This window comes from Rhinolophus sinicus, linkage group LG03 (genome assembly GCF_036562045.2).
Source record: "Rhinolophus sinicus isolate RSC01 linkage group LG03, ASM3656204v1, whole genome shotgun sequence".
Classification (NCBI taxonomy): domain Eukaryota; kingdom Metazoa; phylum Chordata; class Mammalia; order Chiroptera; family Rhinolophidae; genus Rhinolophus; species Rhinolophus sinicus.
The window spans coordinates 70,498,116-70,518,461 of NC_133753.1; the positions used below are offsets into that span (position 1 = coordinate 70,498,116).

At 43.6% G+C, this 20,346-nt stretch overlaps 1 protein-coding gene across 1 annotated transcript in view; it reads left to right on the forward strand.

Moving 5' to 3' along the window:
• Positions 1-20,346, forward strand: part of RYR3 (ryanodine receptor 3) — a 477,803-nt gene that overhangs the window by 397,623 nt on the left and 59,834 nt on the right. Inside the window, 5 exon segments of the mRNA XM_074327936.1 lie at positions 302-540; positions 1,945-2,026; positions 9,519-9,649; positions 15,973-16,293; positions 18,463-18,703. Of these exon segments, the coding sequence (XP_074184037.1) occupies positions 302-540; positions 1,945-2,026; positions 9,519-9,649; positions 15,973-16,293; positions 18,463-18,703 (1,014 nt within the window).

The following is a 20,346-nucleotide window of genomic DNA, read 5'->3' on the forward strand; positions in this document are numbered from 1 at the left end:
CGTAGCAGGTGACCAATATCGGTTTTATTCTAAATCGTCCTCTACATTTCCTGAAGCCTTGAGCACAGATTCCCTCAAATTGAGCCCACCATCCAGTCGCCAGCCCCCTTTGGGACTGTGTGATCCAGGTTTCTTCCTGGACGCTCACCGCTCCCTCCGTCTCTCCTGACACAGTATCATCGGGTGACCAGAGTGTCAAAAGTCTGCCCAGGTTGCAGAGCAAGTCACCAGTTTCAAGAAGGGGGTTGGTTGGCCAAAGGTTCGGCATGTGCTTCTGGTTTTGAACATTGATTGCTTACAGGACTGTCATGAAGTCAGGCTCAGAGCTGGTGAAGGCTGGGTTACGAGCTTTCTTTGAAAATGCTGCAGAAGACTTAGAGAAGACTTCCGAAAACCTGAAGCTCGGGAAGTTCACCCATTCCAGAACGCAGATTAAAGGTGTTTCTCAGAACATTAACTACACCACAGTGGCGCTGCTCCCCATCCTGACGTCCATCTTTGAGCACGTTGCTCAGCATCAGTTCGGGATGGATTTACTCCGTGAGTCAGACTGCTGTGTGGCATGGATTTATATGCACGTGACCACAGACAGGAAGTGTGTGGCTCATTCATGGAGGTGGCCCTTGAGGGCAGAGTAGAGAGAGAATTATTCCACGCTTTTTTCTTCTTAGATTTAAAAATCAAGTAGTAGAGTTGGAGGGGAAGAAATCCCCAGATTTGAGTATCTAACGTTTCATCTCTTCCCACTATTATTCAGGACCAGAATCTTCCACCCACTAGTTTAGCTCCCAGTCATGGCGTCCCCACTCAATTTGAAAAGGTTTTCTGAGTAATCAATCCAGCAGGAGATGTAGGTTTGTTGCCAGGGTTTTACAGACACCAGTTTTTCTGGTAAGAAGCCCTAACTTATTCATTCAATGCCAAGAGCAGGGGAAAGCTACTAACATTTCCTTATCTGAGTCTTCAGCAGGTCATAGTTGGTCGGTTTTATTTTAATTTGCATTAAGTACATGTACAGCCTCCTTGTGCAAATATTCTGCCACCAAGCTTCAGATGCACACTTTAAATGTTGGCATGTGGTTTAATGTAATTTAACCAGTTGTCAATAGCTAAAGCTGTCTCTCCCATATTGCTGAACAACTGAAAATCGGTTATTTCCATGGGGCTGGGGTGGGGGGGGTGAAATGGGGGAACATCCAAGCTTATTATTTCATGTCATGGAAACAATGTACCTGCTTATTGAAAAATAAATGAAATTAGCTCTCATTGTGCTAAATTAGTCCCAGCATTGTTATCAGTTCCAGACATTAACAGAGGCATGTGGACTACAGATTAAACTCTGGGCGTTCCTGAGCAGAGCATGCCTTTCCCTTAGGAATCATGGCAAAATCATGATCTGATTGAACTGCCTTTGGGAAAACATCCATCAGAGTACTTGCAACAGGTGGACATGAGGAATTTTGCTCTGTCTCTGAAGAGGTAGAGACATTGTACATATCTTCCTAAGAAATGAAGAAAGAAACTTGAGATTTCTTGCATTCTTCCTTTCAAAGGAAGAAAATATTGCTCTGGATAAAATTTGACTACAGTGTCTCCCTCTGTTGGTGGTGGTGGTGGTGGTGGGAGGAGGGGGGGAATCCCATATGGAAGAACTCATTGGTCAAATGATTCCTTTCCCTGAGATCTACATCATAAGCCCCACAGAGGAAATGGGATGGCTCAATGGAGGATATTTTCCTGCCAGGGTTTTCTCTCCCTGTTCAGCAACCAGCATCTGGGTAGTAAGGGGCTATATTCATTAAAAAGAGAAGGAAAAGGAGAAATATCTTTGGTTCTTGGGTGATGCCAACACATTGTTTTCTGCTGGTGGACCCTTTCCGTGTGAGGGAGGTGGAGCGTTGGGATGGCTACACGGTAATGACGGCTCCTTTTTGTTCTTTTCAGTGGGTGACGTGCAGATTTCATGCTACCACATACTGTTCAGCCTCTACTCCCTTGGGACGGGAAAGAACATCTATGTTGAAAGGTAATTAGTGAATAGAAGAGGCTAACACATTCAGGCTCAGAAAAATGTTCCTTGCAGTCTTTAAACACTTAGTAATAGCATCTTTTCAATCCAACAACATCAAAATGCTCACTGAAATGGGATGGCGATCTTGAACCTAGGTTATGAAATATGTACGGCAATATTAGGAAGTATAATGAGGCTGTTGAGATTTATGACTCCTGTGGAGATATCTGGCGAATGTATGTGGCAGGAGGAGCAATATAGCCCAGCTAAATCACGTGCTCGTGGCCAAAAAATGTCGAAGAAATAAATGTTTGTTTCTTCAGAACCGCAGTTTCCATGTAGCTTCCAGTGTTCTTATGATGAAAGCTAACTGAGAAGCTCAAGGAACATGAGGCAGTTGCTTTAGTGTTTAATGAGATTCTGCGTGATACAACCGCGGACCTTGACCATTCTCAGCTGTCAGATCAGCTATAGTTGTAAACAAGGCCACACTTTGTAGCAGAAATGCCATTCGGGAATCTTGAATCTGCACAAGCTGATTTGCAGAGGTGCTTGGGTTCCGCATTTGTTCTCTAATCCGCCTGGAGCTATGGGGGCCTTTGGTGACCCCTCGCTTTTCACTATCGAATGCCATGTGTTGTGCTGTTCTGTTTAAATCCACGGGGAAGATCAGAAGGATAAACACAGTATTAACCAAACTCTGGACTTAGTCTTATCCTTGGAAGACTTTATTTCCCCCTTTTTTTTGCCCTTCCAAATGAGGAGACTGGAAAGAATTGGATCTGTGCTTAAAATTGCTTAACATCCCTTGGCATCTATGTCCCGCGTGCCTCCTCCGTTTATGCTTTTATCAAACAAACCAACAATAAGTCCTGTTTCACATCAAAACATGCATAAATTCTAATGGCAGTTCTCAATAAAGCAAAAACAGATTTTGGCTCCTTCCTTCAAGAACTAAAGAACTAATGAGTTGAAGTTATGTACTAGTAACCAAAAAATGTTGATGAAATGTCTGTCTTCATGATCACAGCTTCCAAATAGCTTCCAGCATTCAAGAAATTAGTACAGGAACTAATGACTAATGTGTTTTGATTATGATTTTAATTCCTTATAGTTACATAGCTTTCCTTATTATTTTAGATAACATATGGATAAATAGCTTTGTCATTTAGGAATAGGAACCAGGCAGACAAAACTTTCAATCGTATTTTATACCAAATCGACAAGAGAATTAATAAAATGTTTTTAATTTAATACTGAATTTCACTTAGGGAAGGTGTCTTTAACTCATTTCTTCCATTAAGCATTTGTGAATATTTTCTCAATATCTTGTTGTCTCAGTTTATATGTATGTATATGCATACATCTTTCTGTATGTGTATGTTTCTTTGTATATTTTTTCCAAACTTATGCATTATTCTCTTGCTAAAAAAAAACGAAAGAAAGGAAAAAGCCAAAGAAAGGTCAACTCTGAAATGTCAGACCAGAAAAAGATTGCTCTTCATATGCCTTTTTATACTTTATTCATATATTCATTCCAGTTTTATTGCCTGTCTGCTCTCCATAGCACTGTGAATACTGGTGCCAGTGTCTTACCTCTGTGGTAGCAGCCAAGGTTGAAAGAAGCACCTAGATCAAGATTGTCCCTATTGCCTCTCTGATGGTTAATGAAGCAACGAAGGAACTGAAAGTTTTAAATCCTAGAGTTGTGATGCTGCCACTATTAATGACTTTTATTTGCTTATTTTCTTTCTTTTGTATTGGGAAAGTAAGATATACTTATTATAAAAAAAATTCAAACAGTACAGAAGTATGTAAAGTTCAAAGTCTACTGTTTTCTTAGTCCCAGACCACACTCCCCCCACCATACACACACACACACACATACACACACCTGGATCTAATTCCCAAAAGAAGCCACTAGTAACCATTTGGTTTGTTTCATTCCAAGTGTTTTCTATACCTTTGCATTTTTACACATGTGGTATCATAATATTGCTTTGTAACATTGTCTTGTTGGATGAAGCTAAAAACTGCATTTCTTTATCATAAAACTCATATTTTAAAATTCATTATTTAGATAAAATAATCATTAATTCTCTACTTAAGAATAAGCAAATTTAGTATACTTATATTCCTAGCTACTTAACCTTTCCTTTTTTGCTTTATAATTTCTTAAAATATTTACATTCTATTCTAGAACCAGTATTCTCTGAGTTGTTTACATGATTTAGTATATAGCCAATTCTTTGGAATGCTGACCTTCCCATTCCAAAATTTTTATTTTTATTTATCTCTTAGTTGACCAGATTCATCACTAAGTATTTCTTTCTATAAGTGCTCTCACTCTTAAGTCTTTGCATATTTTGGAATATCATCCCTTGATTTTATATCTGAACATTTTCCACAGTACAAAATCCTTGGGTCATAATTTTCTTCCCTCAGAAGCAGATAGACTTTGTTTCTTTGTATTCTGACAACGTATATACCATTGACCAGGTGATTTATTCCATTTTCACATGACTTTATAGTAGGAAGGGGGAAGCTGGCTGTTCACTGGATTCTTTCTTTGGTCTTAAAGTTCATTAACATCGCTATACTATGTCCCAGGGTTGTTTTTCTATATCAGTTCCCTTGGCTTCTTTTCAAAACAACGCGTACCCTCAGTCTTCAGAATTGGGTCTTCCTTTATTTAACGAATCTTTGTTTTATGGTACAGTTGTTGAGGTTTCTTTTTTTTTCAATCTGTTGGTTCAGAGAGGGAAATGATGTATATTTATTGGCTTTTTCCTTAATCTTCTACATCTCTCATTTTTCTCTCTAATCACTTTTAGCTAATTCTTCTTTTCTGTTTTGTGCTTGTATTCTTTTTCTCAAATTTTCTCCATGTTACCGTTTTTGTTTTATTATCTGTGACTGTATAGAGAGTGCTTCTGGTTTGTTTGTTCGTTTGTTTCCTAGATAATTTGTCCTCTGAGTTACTGTGTTTCCCTGAAAATAAGACCTAGCCGGACAATCAGCTCTAATGCATCTTTTGGAGCAAAAATTAATATAATACCGGTTAGATTAGATTAGATTAGATTAGATTAGATTAGATTAGATTAGATTAGATTAGACCAGGTCTTATTTTCAGGGAAACATGGTATGTTTCTCTCCTATTTCTCAAGAATGGAAAGTAGCATGCATGCATGTATGACTCTGTGTGTGCACGTGTGTGTATTCAAGTGGAGGACACTATACAGGGATGAAACATCAGACAACTTCATATCTAAGAAGCTGACTCAGAACTCTTTCTCACTAAATCAGCAGTGCCTTTAGCCCTAGGAGTGCATCCACCCTTAGCTTTGTGTCCTCCACAAAAGTAGGCAGCTGGCCCAGGTGAAAAGTTGATGAAATTCTTTAGTGCATCCTATAGTCACAGGACTTTTGCTTAGTGAGTTAATGTATGTTCGTTCTCTAATTTAGAGGACCTGGGTCAGCAGCTACAAAACAGGTCACTTCTTTCTCTTCCATTCCACCTTACCTCCAGTGGTTTCTCCAGGCTAGGAGTGCAGGTCAGAATCATGGCAGATGGCACGTACACCTACTCTGGTCCTGTCTGCCGCTTGCAATGTGAAACCTGGGCCCCATACACATGTCCAAATGTTCTCACAGGGCCTACTCACACCTTAATCCTCATTGTTTCAAGCAAAACCTCATATTCTGGGCTCCTCAAAAATCTCCATATTTACTTTCAGAAATTTCTACACTCTGCTCTAGATCCGGAAAGTGTGTGTCACTTTCAGCTTTGTCACTTGATTTGGTTCATACTTTGTGGTTTGAAGTTATCACGGTTTCTAATTTCAGCATAGATCCAAATTTCTTACAATTTTCCCCCCAGTTCTTGTGGGTTTTAGGAAGGAAATTACAGTAAAACCCATGGTTTCTCTACCACCTTTTACTGAAGTTTCTTTGATTAATGAATGTCTGTAGGGTTGCCAGGGAACCACTAAATCTTTGGTTTCGAGCTATAGCTTGAGTGTGCACTATGAATAGAAAAGACCACAGACACCTCAGTGATTGGGTTGACTGTAGGCGGAAAAAGTCATTGAAACATTCTAGAGTCCTCTCTTTTAGAATATTTTTTAATAGAGACAATACTGAGAAGGTCACTAACAAGTGGAGTTTTCAGATACAAAATTTCAGAGAAGAATAAAGGCTTTTATGCATTTAACCATGGAGAATATTCACATTCTTTAATATGAAAATACTTTGATTAATTGATAGAGCATTTGATGGGGGTTGGTCAAGAAAGCTAAGTTTGGAAATTGATTACATTGAGCATTGAATCTCCATTTTATTTCAAATGAAAACTGTGTTTTCCCCTTCACACTTTACAGAGATTTATTTCTTCCTGCCCTGTCCCCTTTGACCAATTGTTTCTGATAGAACATTTCACACTTTCCCTAAACCCCTGAGATTACTAGAATTGCTTTCTAGAATCATGCCCAGCCCACCCTCTCTGGCCTTCTGCTACATGTTGTTACCTCTCTTAGCACTCTCTGGAATATAGGTGAAGGAACTTTCAAAATTGCAAAGCTCCAGATGTGTGCAAGGCATAATTATTACGACGATGAGTTTGCCTCTGCCTATGTCCCTGGCAATAGACATTTGTGAAATAGGAGCCCCCGATCCATGAAATAAAATTCAAAGAATGACTTAGGAAGTAACAAACTGAAAGACAAATTGAACCAAAACTGAAGTACAAATTGAAGTTTCTTCAATCTGTCACCATTGACCAAGTGCTATTATATGGGGTGGGGGGGGGGGAGTCTGTACTAGGCAGTACGAACTGAGGGGGGAAGAAGAAAGAGTTTCCATATCCAGTGATAAAGTCTTCAACAAGATCCTTTGGTCACTGTGGGGCTGCTTCTGTAGCCATTGCTGGGAGTGAGCCACACCCACACTGCCCCCTGGGCAGCACTAATGACCAGAGAAGCATTATAACAACAGGCTTTTGTCCAGCTCAATCTCTCTAGGGCCTGGAGGCCAAGGTCATTCACTCTGGTATTTCACAGCCAGGAGCATTAATTGGCAGACTACAGGGCTTTGCTTTTACAGTACGTTAAAGAGAGAGGCCATGAGAATTGTTGTTTTTATCCCTATTGGCCCAGTGGCTAATTAGCACCATTGTGCGCTCCAGACTCAAAAATGCCCTGTCATGAGCTTGTAGAGACTCGGGATTCTCAGTAATTAGTATCGGGGAGAACAGGGACTCGCATCAGTGCAGCACTGGAGAACTACCTTTGGTCCCAAGGACTGCCTTTGTATCAGACTAACTTTCTAGAAATCCCATGTCATGAGATCATGACTTCAATTTCATGAGAGCAAGGGAAAGAGGAATAAGAGGTCTATTAGCACCGAAACAACACAGGACCCACCGTTTCACAGGTTCACCTCCCTGGGCCAACTGAAATCTGCTTACATTTGAGATTGCCCCTTGTCCTCCCTGATTGTCACCCAGATTTTTTTTTTTCAATCGATGCTCTCCCTATGGCATTTCTTTTCCCTTCACAATTTAACTCCTTATTTCCTGCTCCTCCTCAAAAGGCAAGACTGAGAAGAAATGCGGTATTTCTCCTCAGTGGCCGCTGTGGCTGTTGGACTTGACCCAACAAACCAGCCTGTGGTAGTGACATACACAGGCCCTCACTCTCCTCAACTGTCACTGAGGGTGTTGGTCATTCAGGTCTGAAGTTAAAACGATACCCTCTTCTTAGGCCTTTCCACCACCTTGAGCTTCGCAAAGAAGGGAAGTCATGGGGGAGAAAAGTGGGGAGAAGGCGTGCACGGTGAGGGAAACCGGACATTCCTGGGGTCTGCTCAGAGTGAAGCAACCACTGCCAAAGCTTCCCAGAGAGTAACCCTGGTCTCTGTAGTCTCCATATCCCTGCTCCCTGACTCCTCAGGAAACAATGGCTCCCCTACTCACCCGCCACCGTAGAGTAAATGCTTGTTATCCACCTCCAGAGACCCTACGGTTTTGACCTTCTGGCTGCTCTGTGCTGGCGGATGTGTTGGCTGCGGTCATAGTGAAGGGCAATTAATACAGTCTTGGGTGCAGGCTTTGGTGCGAGCAGAGGGCGGAATCCTGAGGGTGGAATGCCTTTCTGTTTCCACAGAATTGCAGTAGTTTGGTAATCATTTACTCTTGGCCCCAAGTGCACCCTCTCTGGCTGCCAGTTTTCTCCATGATGGTTCTGTAACATCCCCAGAGATGCAGCCTGATACCCTCGGCGTCCAGGGATCCTGCTAGTGGGCTTCGTATGCACAGCGTCAGAGTTCAGTTTGAGTTGATCAGTCACAGAGGGAGGCAAGCAAGATGGGCTCGAACACTGTAAACCCTGCCAATTCTTAATTGTAGGCCTATTGTCTACATTTCCCACTAATTATCTTCATACCCTGGTCTAACAAAGGACTCACAGTATTTCTTTGAAGAAAATTTTCCCCTTATTTGGGAACTGACATCACATATGTAACTCACAGACAGGTGTGTAACCTGTCCATGATTGGATGCCAGTAGATGGTGGACAGAAGATATTGATGGGTGAAAAGTAGATGGTTCTGGTCTCTTGTTCATCAGAAAACAACAGATATCAGCCCCCATCCAGCGCCCTCAAGCCAGCACTGTCACTGCGTTGTCTCACTAGCAGAAAGGACCTGCTGGGTTGGGCAGTACAACTTCCGGGCTAAGCCCAGGTCTGGAAGGGGACAGTGTTATTTCAGAACTAGCTCCACTTTGGGCATCAGTAGCTGGCTCCTATCACGTATGCTTGTAGACTTGGTTATCCCCCCAAGAGAGCACAAATCCTCCCAAGTGGAGACCTAGAAATCTCATCTAGGAGTCCCAAGCATTTGGTTTTGTTCGGTTGCTTGTCTTACAGAAAGACTTAAAACCCAGAGCTCAATATATAGTGGACACTCAAATATTTGTGAAAGTAAGAGAGAGAAATAATAGGTGTCAGAGGTCTTTCTTCTAAATCAAGTAATGTGCTTTAAAGCCTGTTGTTTCTATTGCAAGACAGGTCTTTTGTTTGGTGTCTAATTGATGCTTTTGGCCCATTATCTACTGTTCCCACTGGTGAACACAGCCTCCATCCATCGCAGGGAATAGATACAGAGAAATTACACACAGGATTTCAAAACATTTTGAGAACAAGGAGGATCAAATTCAATTTGGATGCCAGAAAAACTTGCTCTCAGACACACTGGAAGCGAGGAACAAATCTACATAATGTATTACATCACCTTAGCCAGTTAAGAACTAGCTTCCAAGTAATGAGACCATCGCAAACCATTGGTTAGTGTTCAGTGAAAAATTGGGGGGGGGGGGGGGTGCAAGTGCATGCAACCTTGCTGAGCCCCGTGCCCAAGGATGTCCAGTGGAGTAATTTAAGGGTAAGTCGTCTGAGACATCCTGGGAGAGGAGCCTGGCCTGCCACTTCTAAATGCACTTCTTTGTTTCTAGACAACGTCCTGCCCTTGGAGAATGTCTGGCTTCACTGGCAGCTGCCATCCCGGTGGCGTTCCTGGAGCCCACCCTTAACCGTTACAATCCACTCTCGGTCTTCAACACCAAAACCCCCAGAGAGAGATCTAGTAAGTATCTTCCCACAGAGGTCATCAACCCACGTGCAGAGAGGAGAGCAGCCAGGAAAGAAGGCCACACAGGCAGGGAGCAGCAGCCCTGCATACTAATGGTTTACGGTCTGAGAGGGAGGCCAGAGCTGGGCCTGTGTTGCATGTGTCCTTCTTACTGGAATATTGGGTATGGGCAAGTCCTTTATTATCGTTAGACTTTGGTTTCTTCCCATATAAAATGAGGAGACAACATAGTTGATTTCTAAATCCCTTCCATCCGAAAACCTCAGGTTCTCTTGTCTGCCTGGATCTCAGTCCTCCTCCTGCACCTGGAGATGTGACGACTTGTTCACAGCTCCTCTCCACAGTGTCAACAGAAGGGGCACATCTGCACGAATAACCTAATTTTACTCTTCAAGTCCAAGGAGACACTGTTTCCAAGGATGATGACCACATGTTCTCCATCTTCATGGGAAAGCAAAGCGTAGAAAAACACCGCAGGGAACTGACATCATGCAAGAAACAAAATTTAACCAGAGCATCGATGCACTAAATTCTAGGCAAATTATGACCATGAGGCAAGTCGGGCGCACTGCCTGTTTTGGTAAATAACGTCTTACTGGAACTTGGCCACACCCACTTGTTGACATGTTGTCTGTGGCTGCTTTAGCACTGTGTTGCGGAGGGAAAGTCATTGTTCTTGACTAAAACTCCCCTGTAGAAAAGACAGATTAACAGGAGATAACTGAAACTATTTTAATCACATACACACATGCATCCAGAAACCCCTCAAAGGTATGAGACTCAGGTGGCCAGCGGATTGAGCCTTGTGCACTATCCTGAGCTAAGGAAAGGGGTGGGAGTCTGGGGCTTCAAAGGGAAGGAAGGCAATCACAGGAAGGACAGAAGAAAGGTTTATAGACAAAGGTTGTCCTGCCGTGCAGATGTCTTTCAGATGAAAAAGTTATGTTTGGTAATAGCTCTCTTCTGGGTAGTTCCCCACCCCGCCCCATTCTAATGTAAATTTCTTTTCTAAATGTATGTTTCCCTTACAAAAGGGTAACTTCTTCTCTTTTTTCCAGAGCTTCTCATTGTGCAGTTTCTTAAAAATAATCAGCTCAAAATAATCCTTAATGCCAAAGAGGCCTATTTTGGAGTGGCACGTGTTGCAGCCCTCCCACTGCAGAGCTGAGTAGTAGTGGCAAAGACTGTCTGGCTGCAGCTCGTCAAATATTTACTGTCTGGCCCTTTACAGAAAAGGTTTCCCTCCCATATTCTAGAATGCCTTAGAACTGGAATCCAAGGCAGGTGGTAAGCCTGCTTCTGGAGGGTGGAAGTCCTCATATGTGGATGAATTGTGATCCTACTGAAGGGCAGTAGACTAGATGAGCTTCAAGCAGGAACCTTGAATAAAGCTTGGACTCAACTACAGTGATTTGATGTAACACGAAGCAAAACTTTCCACACCGTGGTCTAATCAATATTAAGAAAAAAATCGTAAAAACATAGTAAACTGTTTCAAACCAGAACCATCCTATTCAGAACCAGTATTTCCTTAAAAATATGAATAGGGCATACCAGTAGAGGACTAGACTGCACTGCAATTCCATTTAGTTCAAGCGCCCTTTTCAAACTGTTGTGAGATCCTAAGGGAGAGAATTCTGAGAGCATAAGGGTTCACGCTATTACAGGAAAAGAGGGTCCTTGGCTTAGCGTAGGATAGAATTCAAACATGAGCTGATCTAGAGTTTAAAGAAAAAGTAAGTTTATTTAGCAGAGAGTAACTAAGAAAACAAAGGCCACTCCATAGACGGAGTGGTGGTCTCTAATCGCTAGTGGAAGAGAGACTTCCTCCAACCCCCAGGCTAAGGTTATATGTGTTCTCTGCTTCTATAGAAAATTCACTGGTATATGGGGGGAAGGAGGAGAGAAGAACAATGGTGACTTTATCTTTAACTTCAGTAAGCTGCAAGAAGAATAAGGGCAAGTTTGTTTTTAACTCTTGTAAAGCACAACCTGCGTTTTCTTTCCGGGGTCTTCACTACAGGGATGGTTCTAATGGAATCTCTAGTCTTCCGGAAGGATTGCTCTGTATCATTGGTTAACATCTGCCTGAGTTCTGTGTCTTGCGGCATGTAGGCAGCAGACTGGGAATCCAACCTCTTAGTTTCTTTTTCTGTAAAAATAGTCCTCATGCTTCTTCCCTATATTAATGTTACATGCTGTTACCGTGCTTTCCAGCTAAGAATGCAGAGTGCTAAGCTTATTTCCATTTGCTTTTGTTACTTCAGATAAAAGACGCACATTGTCCCCAGAAGTGATCACTAGGATAATTTAGACAAGTCCGCTTCATAAAATTCTTTTCCCGAGCTAGAATATAGTAGAGACTAGTGTTCTCAGAGCTAATTCAGACAAACTTTGCTGAGATGCCTCCACTTTCCAAAGTTTCATATGCAATCTCTAAATTGATTCCCCGACTTCTCAGCCTCATCTCAACCTTTCTCCTCTTTCTTGGACTAGCAAAAATATATTTCCAACCTTGCTTTTTTCCCACCCTCTCATGATTCCAAATGAGTCACATTTTGCAGCTGAGTGGGAGCTGAGCATCCAAACAAGCTTTGAGAAAGGGCTGTGACATCTGAAGTCAAATGCCAGCCCAAGTGTTACTCCCCATCTCCAAAGGGACATGGGCCCAGTCATGACAGTGCTGGATGTTTATATATTCATTCTGCTCCAACTGTGATTCAAGAAATACTGTCTCTGTATCACAATGTGTAGAGCAGCTTGGGAATGAGAGCGGCCTCCTCTGCTCTTGGGCTCATAGAGGTCTAGCAGTAGGCAAAACGAGAACTCGACAAAGACAGACGGAGGAAACCCTAGCTTGCCTTTGTTGGAGAGGGGAATGACTATCCCATTGTTCCCCTTCTCAAGGACTATGTGAAAAATGTTCCTTTTTATTTTACATTCCTTCACATCGATTTAATAAGACATACTCATAAATAGAAAAAATAAGTATCCATCCTTGCATTCTCGAAAGGAAGAAAAAAGACAAGGCTGTGATGAGAGACGACATAGTTCTTCATTCATCAGTGACATGCTGTGGGGCTCAGTGCCCAAGTGCCCTGAGCCCATGTTTTGCATCATTCAGTTAATCAACAAAGAATGAATTCTGATCATGTGTATGGCTCTTGAAAAGTAAAGTGTCCATGAATATGTATTCTGGGATAACCAGGTTAGCCTGGAGCCAGAGAATGGCTGATGGCTCAGTGGACTCTAAGAAGGTAGACTGCATTCATTACACAAAGTGGATGGCCAAAGGGATCACAGAGAGGCAGGGATGTATAGAGTGACAAGTGATGTGAGTCTTTGGTTTGGAAATACAATATGAACTGATTTATGGAGGCTTCAGTCAATTAGACATCTCTATTAATTGACAGTTAGTGTTTTGCCAGCAATAACTCCGTTTAGTAACTCTTCAATCCTATAAGATCCTGCAGCATTTTCTGACTCATCTGAAAATTATTCATATATGGCTAGAAAAGGTTCAATGCTGGTATATGTCAGTCATTCAAAACTAGATAAAATCTTTGGTGATGTGTGACAGTGGTCTAATAATCAGAGTAATTAGGTTGGCCAAAACATCCTAGTCAGTAGCCAGTTTACCTTCAAAACCCCTCCTAGAATAATCACCCGAGAGAAAGGAGGGCCAGTTCCCAGTAAGCTCTCTGCCTTTACTGCAAAGAGGCAGTGCTCTCTGGCATCATCTTCCTGAGGGAAGAACTGCTCGGTGAAGAAAATACAACTTTAAAATCTAACTCAGTGGTTCTCAAACTCTAGCATACATCAGAATCACTCGGAAATCTTGTTAGAATAAAGATTGAGTCCTACCTGAGCTGCTAGAATTTCTAATTCAGTAGGTCCAGATTTAGAAGGTCCTAACAAGTTTCCAGGTGATTCTGCCACTACTTCGCTTTGAGAGCCATTGATCTAAAAGACGAAAGGACAGTATGTTCTAAGAATGCCCCGGAACAGTCTTATGTCTGATTCTGATAAGACCCAGCTGAGGCTGTATTTCAGGGAGGTAACTCTGCAGCATTTATTCTGTGGTTTTCTTACATAGCATTAGAAGAACAAAATACCATCTGAATCATAAATGTTTCTTCCACTCAAAGACCAATTATATACAAATAACTTTTAAAAGTCAATATAATGACTCCAGTGCAACAACCTCAGTAGCCACTCTGTGTTTTTCTTAGGTAGGAAAAAAAAGTTTCCATGATGATGTATTGTCTGTGTGACATTTGAACACACAGACACACACACACACACACACACACACACACACACACACAGATACCCCCAAGCCTTCCCATTTATTGTACAGCAAACAATTGTAAACTTCAGTTGTATCTGTGGTGGTTGGCATTGTTCTGTATGCAGAGCTTGAAGGTAGAAAGTCTGACTTCTCTGTCTCTACCAATCTGATACTGTTTGTGTAAAATTATTTTGTTGGAAGAGTCCCCCCAGGCCCCCATATTGATGCCACCCATGATTGTTGTTACTTTGCTGCAAGGTACAGGCTAGACTTGTTCTGGGCGCATGACCAGCATTGGTGGGGCACCAGGTCTGACCTGTATAATTCCCTTCTGCTGTAAATCATGGGAGTTCAGTGTTCTTTGGCTTTTATGCTATGAATCCTTTCAAATTGTCTAAATTTTAAAGGACATTGGTCTATTCCTGACTTCCAAGGAAGAGCGCTCTCTAGCCTTCTAGTCGCCAAAGGGTCACAATAATAACAGAAAGTCATCAGTAGGGAGAGGGTGTTAGGACCTCAGGGGGCTGCTCCACAGCAGGGAGCTCCTCCCGGCCCTCGTGTTGCAACCTGCCATCCAGTAGAACCACTTGTCTCGCTACAGACTCATTGTCTCCAAGGTAGCCAGGATCATTCTGTATCTCTGCTCCAGGCAGTACAATCATGAGAGAAATCAAAACAGACCCTTTCAATTGGCCAATATTTCTAATGGCCGAAGAATTTGCTGTGGCCTCTTTTTCATTAACCCTTCGATTCCTATGGACCTAAAATCTGAAGGAGACGTCAAGCCAGCTGTAACCCCAATGTCAAAGGGCCTGCAGACATAACTGACTTCACTAAGCATAAAATCTATTTGAAGTCTTCTGCTTTATCCTTTGAAATTCATAGGAACTTTACATTTTACTTTTAGTATCAGAAATAATTTCCTCAGATCTTCTAGTGGAACTGATATTCTGGAAGAATGCTCCATATTTTCCTTTGGCTGTGGTGCCTGGTGCTTTGGCACCAGTGGGAGAAGTTTGGCCTTTGGGTGGAGTCGGCCTCCTGGACCCAGGTGGACTCTGGGGTGGGTGGGGGGCAGTGAGATCAATGGGTGCAGCTCAGAGCTTTGGGCTTGTGCTTCTTTCTGCTCAGAGCCCTTGTTATCTTCTTAACCATCAGAACCTCAGGACACTTCTGGTCTCTCCTCCTGACTTGAGTGAAAAAAGTGTCCTTAACCTTAAGGAGAACAGGACAGCTAGCCCCTGGCTTCTTCTGTTTGCTATTCTTGTATCTGACAACCTTCAATGTTGAACTCTGTCTATTGCCGCGTCATCCTCTCTGTCCTTGTTCAGTGAAATGACCTCAGTCACTCAGTCTGAGGACAAGATGGGCTCACTCACTACGCCTTGCACATAAGCCTGCAGAGACAAAAAGGCATAAGTGATTGACAGGGAGTCTGGGCACAGGTCACCTCAGGTCAACAGTAACTTCTGTTGTAAATGCAAACATTGACACATATGCGATGTTTTTCCCCCCAGATTTCAATTGGATGGAAAGTATTGTTGTCTCTGGTCCAGCTGAAAGAATATGTGATGAGAGAGGTTTTTCTTTTCTAAACAGTACAGATATAATCCAGGTGATTGAACCACAAGCTGGCAACTGAACACCGATGAGTTGCCTTTCTCCTCCTAGTACTGCCGTGCCTGCAGGGCACGCACTCAGGCCAAGAGGGAGAAGCGCACAGACTGGCTTTATCACAGAGAAGTCTTATGAAATATCTCTCAGCCATGCCTCTGTTGTGCTCCTTTCACCTTACGTTTAAGTGTTGCACCCTGAGTGTGACAGCTGGGAGGAGAGCCCAGCCTCTGGAGGCTGCAGTCTGCCGCAGACGGCTGAAGACAGAAGCTCCTCCACGTCCAGTGCTCACTCATGCGACGCTCTGGGGTGGGAACTTACGTGGAAAGACCAAAGGAAGGGCGGGACAGGGTAAGAAGTCGCATCATGGGTGCTTTTGAATTACTGTCCCTTTATTCTTCCTCTTGGTCAGTTCTGGGGATGCCAGACACAGTGGACGAGATGTGTCCTGACCTCCCCCAGCTGGAAGGCCTGATGAAGGAAATCAACGACCTGGCCGAGTCGGGGGCCCGGTACACGGAGATGCCCCACATCATCGAGGTGATCTTGCCCATGCTCTGCAACTACCTGTCCTACTGGTGGGAGCGAGGGCCCGAGCACCTGCCGCCCAGCACAGGGCCCTGGTGCACCAAGGTCACCTCTGAACACCTCAGTGTCATCTTGGGCAACATTCTGAAAATCATCAACAACAACCTGGGCATCGACGAGGCCTCCTGGATGAAGCGCATTGCAGGTACCATAGACGCCTTTTCTCCCGTGGCCCTGGCTCAGGGACCAAGAAGCCTAGATTCTCTTTTCACCTCTTAGTCGATCTTTACACTATTTCCCTCTACACTCCTTAGTTACTTAACAGTAAAATGTATCCACTTATTCCCCTGTAGAGCTTCTGGGAGCAAATGCTCCTGCTCCCACGCCCCAGCTTTCCCGGCCCCTCAGACATCCAGGAAGCCCTTCTTGATAAACTCTAACTAACTCAGACAATCGTTGCTATATTTGCCTTTGGTACTTAAGAATCCCATTTGCTCTTACAGTAATAATTGCCCATACTTTCCTGGTAAGTGATCCTGTGTATTCTCCACATGTAGAAAACTCACTCTCATCTGGGCTCTACTGTAAGTTCTTAGCATCTGTATTTCATTTTATGCTTTCTTACACTCTCTAACTTAGGTTCACAATAGTATCACTTCGTGAGGTATTTTTGGAGGGGTCCTAGGGGTTGTTATATTTCTCTGGAACTCATTGCATGCAGTAGGCTCTTAATGGATGTTGTTAGCTGATTTTGTGTTCCTGAAGCAACTTCAAAAGAGGAAAGGCTTGGAAAATGAATAACCATTATTTCCACAGTCAGGAAACCATGAATATTTAGTGTCCTCTGTGTAAAAGTAGAGGCTGAGGAGATAAAAGCTAAGGCAAAGTCATTGCAATTGATGGACCTACTGTTTAGATAGAGGACTCCACCATAATAGCTGCACCAGTATCGTCTCCTGGATGGACCACACGTGACGCACAGTGGCTGGGCCAAAGGGTGCTATCAGCACAACTCGAGGGATTTCCCTTCCTGAACAAATGAGTCATGTTTCTCTGTAAGACCAAGGAAGAAAAGTTCCTACCTTCTTCCTTTCCCAGAAATGAACTGAGATCAAAATTATAAATATTCTGGGCACTGATGGCTGCTAGATGATACATAGATAGGCCCTTGTGAACATGATAAAGATACTGTTCCTTTCTTACCTATTAGCCCAAGGATATTGTTAACCCCAAGGCAATTTGTTGAGGAGTTCTAATTTGTAAATCTGGGTTAAGGGAAGGAAGATCAAAGGATCAGTTCTCTTAGCTCCCTGGAGGTGCAGAGAGGAAAGATGTCACAGCATGAGGGGCACTGATGGGAACTGGCCTTTTATTCCACAGGTAAATCCAGATCCCAGTCAGGCCACTTAACTCCTGGTGCCTAAACAAAGTTAAACTTAAATAGCAACCCCAAATCACCGACATATGGAACAGCCATTCGGATTACAGGTCAAAAGCAGAGGTGCCCGGGGCAGCCAGTTAGCTCAGTTGGTTAGAGTGCTGTGCTCTTAACAACAAGGTTGCCAGTTCGATTCCCACATGGGCCACTGTGAGCTGCGCCCTCCACAACTAGATTGAACCAACTACTTGACTTAGAGCTGATGGGTCTTGGAAAAATACACTTAAAATAAATAAAAGTTAAAAAAAAAATCAGAGGTGCCCTTCGTGAGGATCGGGGTGTGAAATGCAAGCCACGATGGCACTAAGTTACCACTTCTTGGTCAGTGCATCTCAGCATTTACCTTCTCTTTCCAGCAGTCTTTTTTATAAAAGTAAAGAGTAAGGCAAAATGAGATTACACAGAAAAAGTGCTAGGATGTAGACTGTTGGGGGTGAGATATGTGATTGGGTTCGTGTACTTTTAACAACAGGTTTTTCTGTAAAATAACTAGAAAGCAAAGTGTTGAGTGCCTACTGCTGACTCAGCACAGAGCTGGTTGGTGTGAACAAAAGGCTTCTTGCAATAAATTGACAATCTAGCCAGTGAGACAAAACCAGTGCAAACGTACATATAAAATGATACAAGATAGTCATTCCGCAGAGCTAAGAGGTATGGCAAATGTCATGCATGCATGAGGATTTTAGGGGTGTCAGGGGCTCTCCGTGACCTGGAGGAGCAGAACAGGAATTGGGGACCTTCTCCTGTAGCTCCAATTCCCCGACTGTGGCTTCATGAGAGAGAAGTCCCAAGTGAAGGTTAAGGAAGGGAGCAAGGAGCAGGGGCCAACCCGACGTGAGGGGTCTGCACAGCCTCAGCTTTTGGCACCACTCCTTTCCTTGTATCAATTGTCATAATATGTGAAATGAGGGGGAGGCCCTTTGTTTGCACATGCAGTGTACGCTCAGCCCATCATCAGCAAGGCCAGGCCTGACCTGCTGAGAAGCCACTTCATCCCAACTCTGGAGAAGCTGAAGAAGAAGGCTGTCAAGACTGTGCAGGAGGAGGAGCAGCTGAGAGCTGACAGCAAAGGGGACACTCAGGAGGCAGAGCTCCTCATCCTGGATGAGTTCGCAGTCCTGTGCCGAGACCTCTACGCCTTCTACCCCATGCTGATCCGCTACGTGGACAACAACAGGTACGGAGGAGACCTGCGGAAGCCTGTCCTCAGGATGGAAAGATGGTGTTGGGTTGTGTCAGAGGTGAGAGAGGGAGGTCCCATCTGCCACGTCCCCCAATAATCCCTAGTGTGGGACCTTTGGGTAGTGCTTTCCTTGACCAGTGAGTCCATATGGTCCACGGCATGGCCGCCCCTTCCATCCTCCAAGGCTACCATAGGTGAGAGAGAGTTGGTCAGGTAAGGGCAGCAGCAGCCCACTCTGCCCTTCTGCTCTTCCATCCCACGTTCATTCAACAGATTTTACCGACTGTGTCAGGCACTGTTCTAGGCGCTGGGGGATAGGCGTGAATAAAACAGACAGATGTCTGGCCTAGGGAGTTTTCCTTCTGGCAGGGGAATGAGGCATGCAGACCATAAATAAAATAAGGCTTATATATAATTCACCTACTTATATATTTACTTACGTATTTATAAAAGTAAATTGTACAAAGCAGAGTAAGGGGCATTACGAGTGCCAGGATGGGGTGGAGTCATAGTTGTCAGCTGATAAGATGAGGTCGGGAACTCTGCAGGTCTGGGGAAGGGTGTTCCAGGAAGAGGGAACATAGGGTGCAAGCCTGAGGAAGGAGCACGTTTGGTATGTTCGAGGGATCACAAGGAGACCAGTGTAGCTGGGGAAGAGTGAGGGCTGGGGTGAGCGCAGATGTCAGAGAGACAACATGGGGCCAAGAACACAGGGCCCTGGAGGCCACTGTGAAGGCCTCTGGCTTTTCCTCTGAGGGAAATGAGAAGTTGGTGGAGGTTTTGAGCTAATCTTTGATGTGACCTGATTCACTTTTCGAACACTGTGATGACAGATAAAGGCAAATAAGGAGGTGAGGAGACAAGTTGGGAGGTCCACAATGATCTAGTCAAGAGCTGACGGTGCCGTGGAGACAGAGCCGACTAGTAGTGGTCACCAGGGCTGAGGGTGGGGGGTGGGCAGCAGAGCAGCTGCTTAATGAGATTGGGCTTTCCTTTCGGAGTCCTGAAAGTGCTCTAGAAATAGATAGTGACAGTGGTTGCCCAACACTGTGAATGTACTGAATATCAGTAAAGGCAAATTTTATGTTCTATGTACTTTACCGTGATTAAAAAGAAAAAAAGTGTTGATGGTGGCTGGGGCCAGGATGGTAACGGTGAATGTTGACAGAAGATACCAGATTCCAGGTCTATTTTGAAGGTACATCTCTTGGGACTTCCAGATTGGGAATGAGAGAAGAGGAAAGTCAAGTCAAAGATGATTCTGGGCAAATGGAAGGATGCAGTTTTCATCCACTGAGTTGGGGAAGATTGTGGGTACAGAAGTTCTTTCGGGGAAGATCAGGACATCACTTTTGGACATAAGACATTTGAGTTACCTAATCAATATAGAAATGAAAATGTTGAGTGGGCAGTTGAATATGAGTCCAGAGTTCAGGAGAGAGGTCTGGGGTAGACGTAGGAATCTAGGAATCATCAACATACTGACATGTAGTCTTTAGAACCATGAGACTGGATGAGATAAATACAGGATTCAGGGGGAGAGAAGAGTTCCGAGGACTGCGGCTTGTTCTTTCCAACGTTAAGAGGTTGGCAGGAGGGTAGGAACCAGTGACTGAGACTGAGAAGGAGCAACCAGT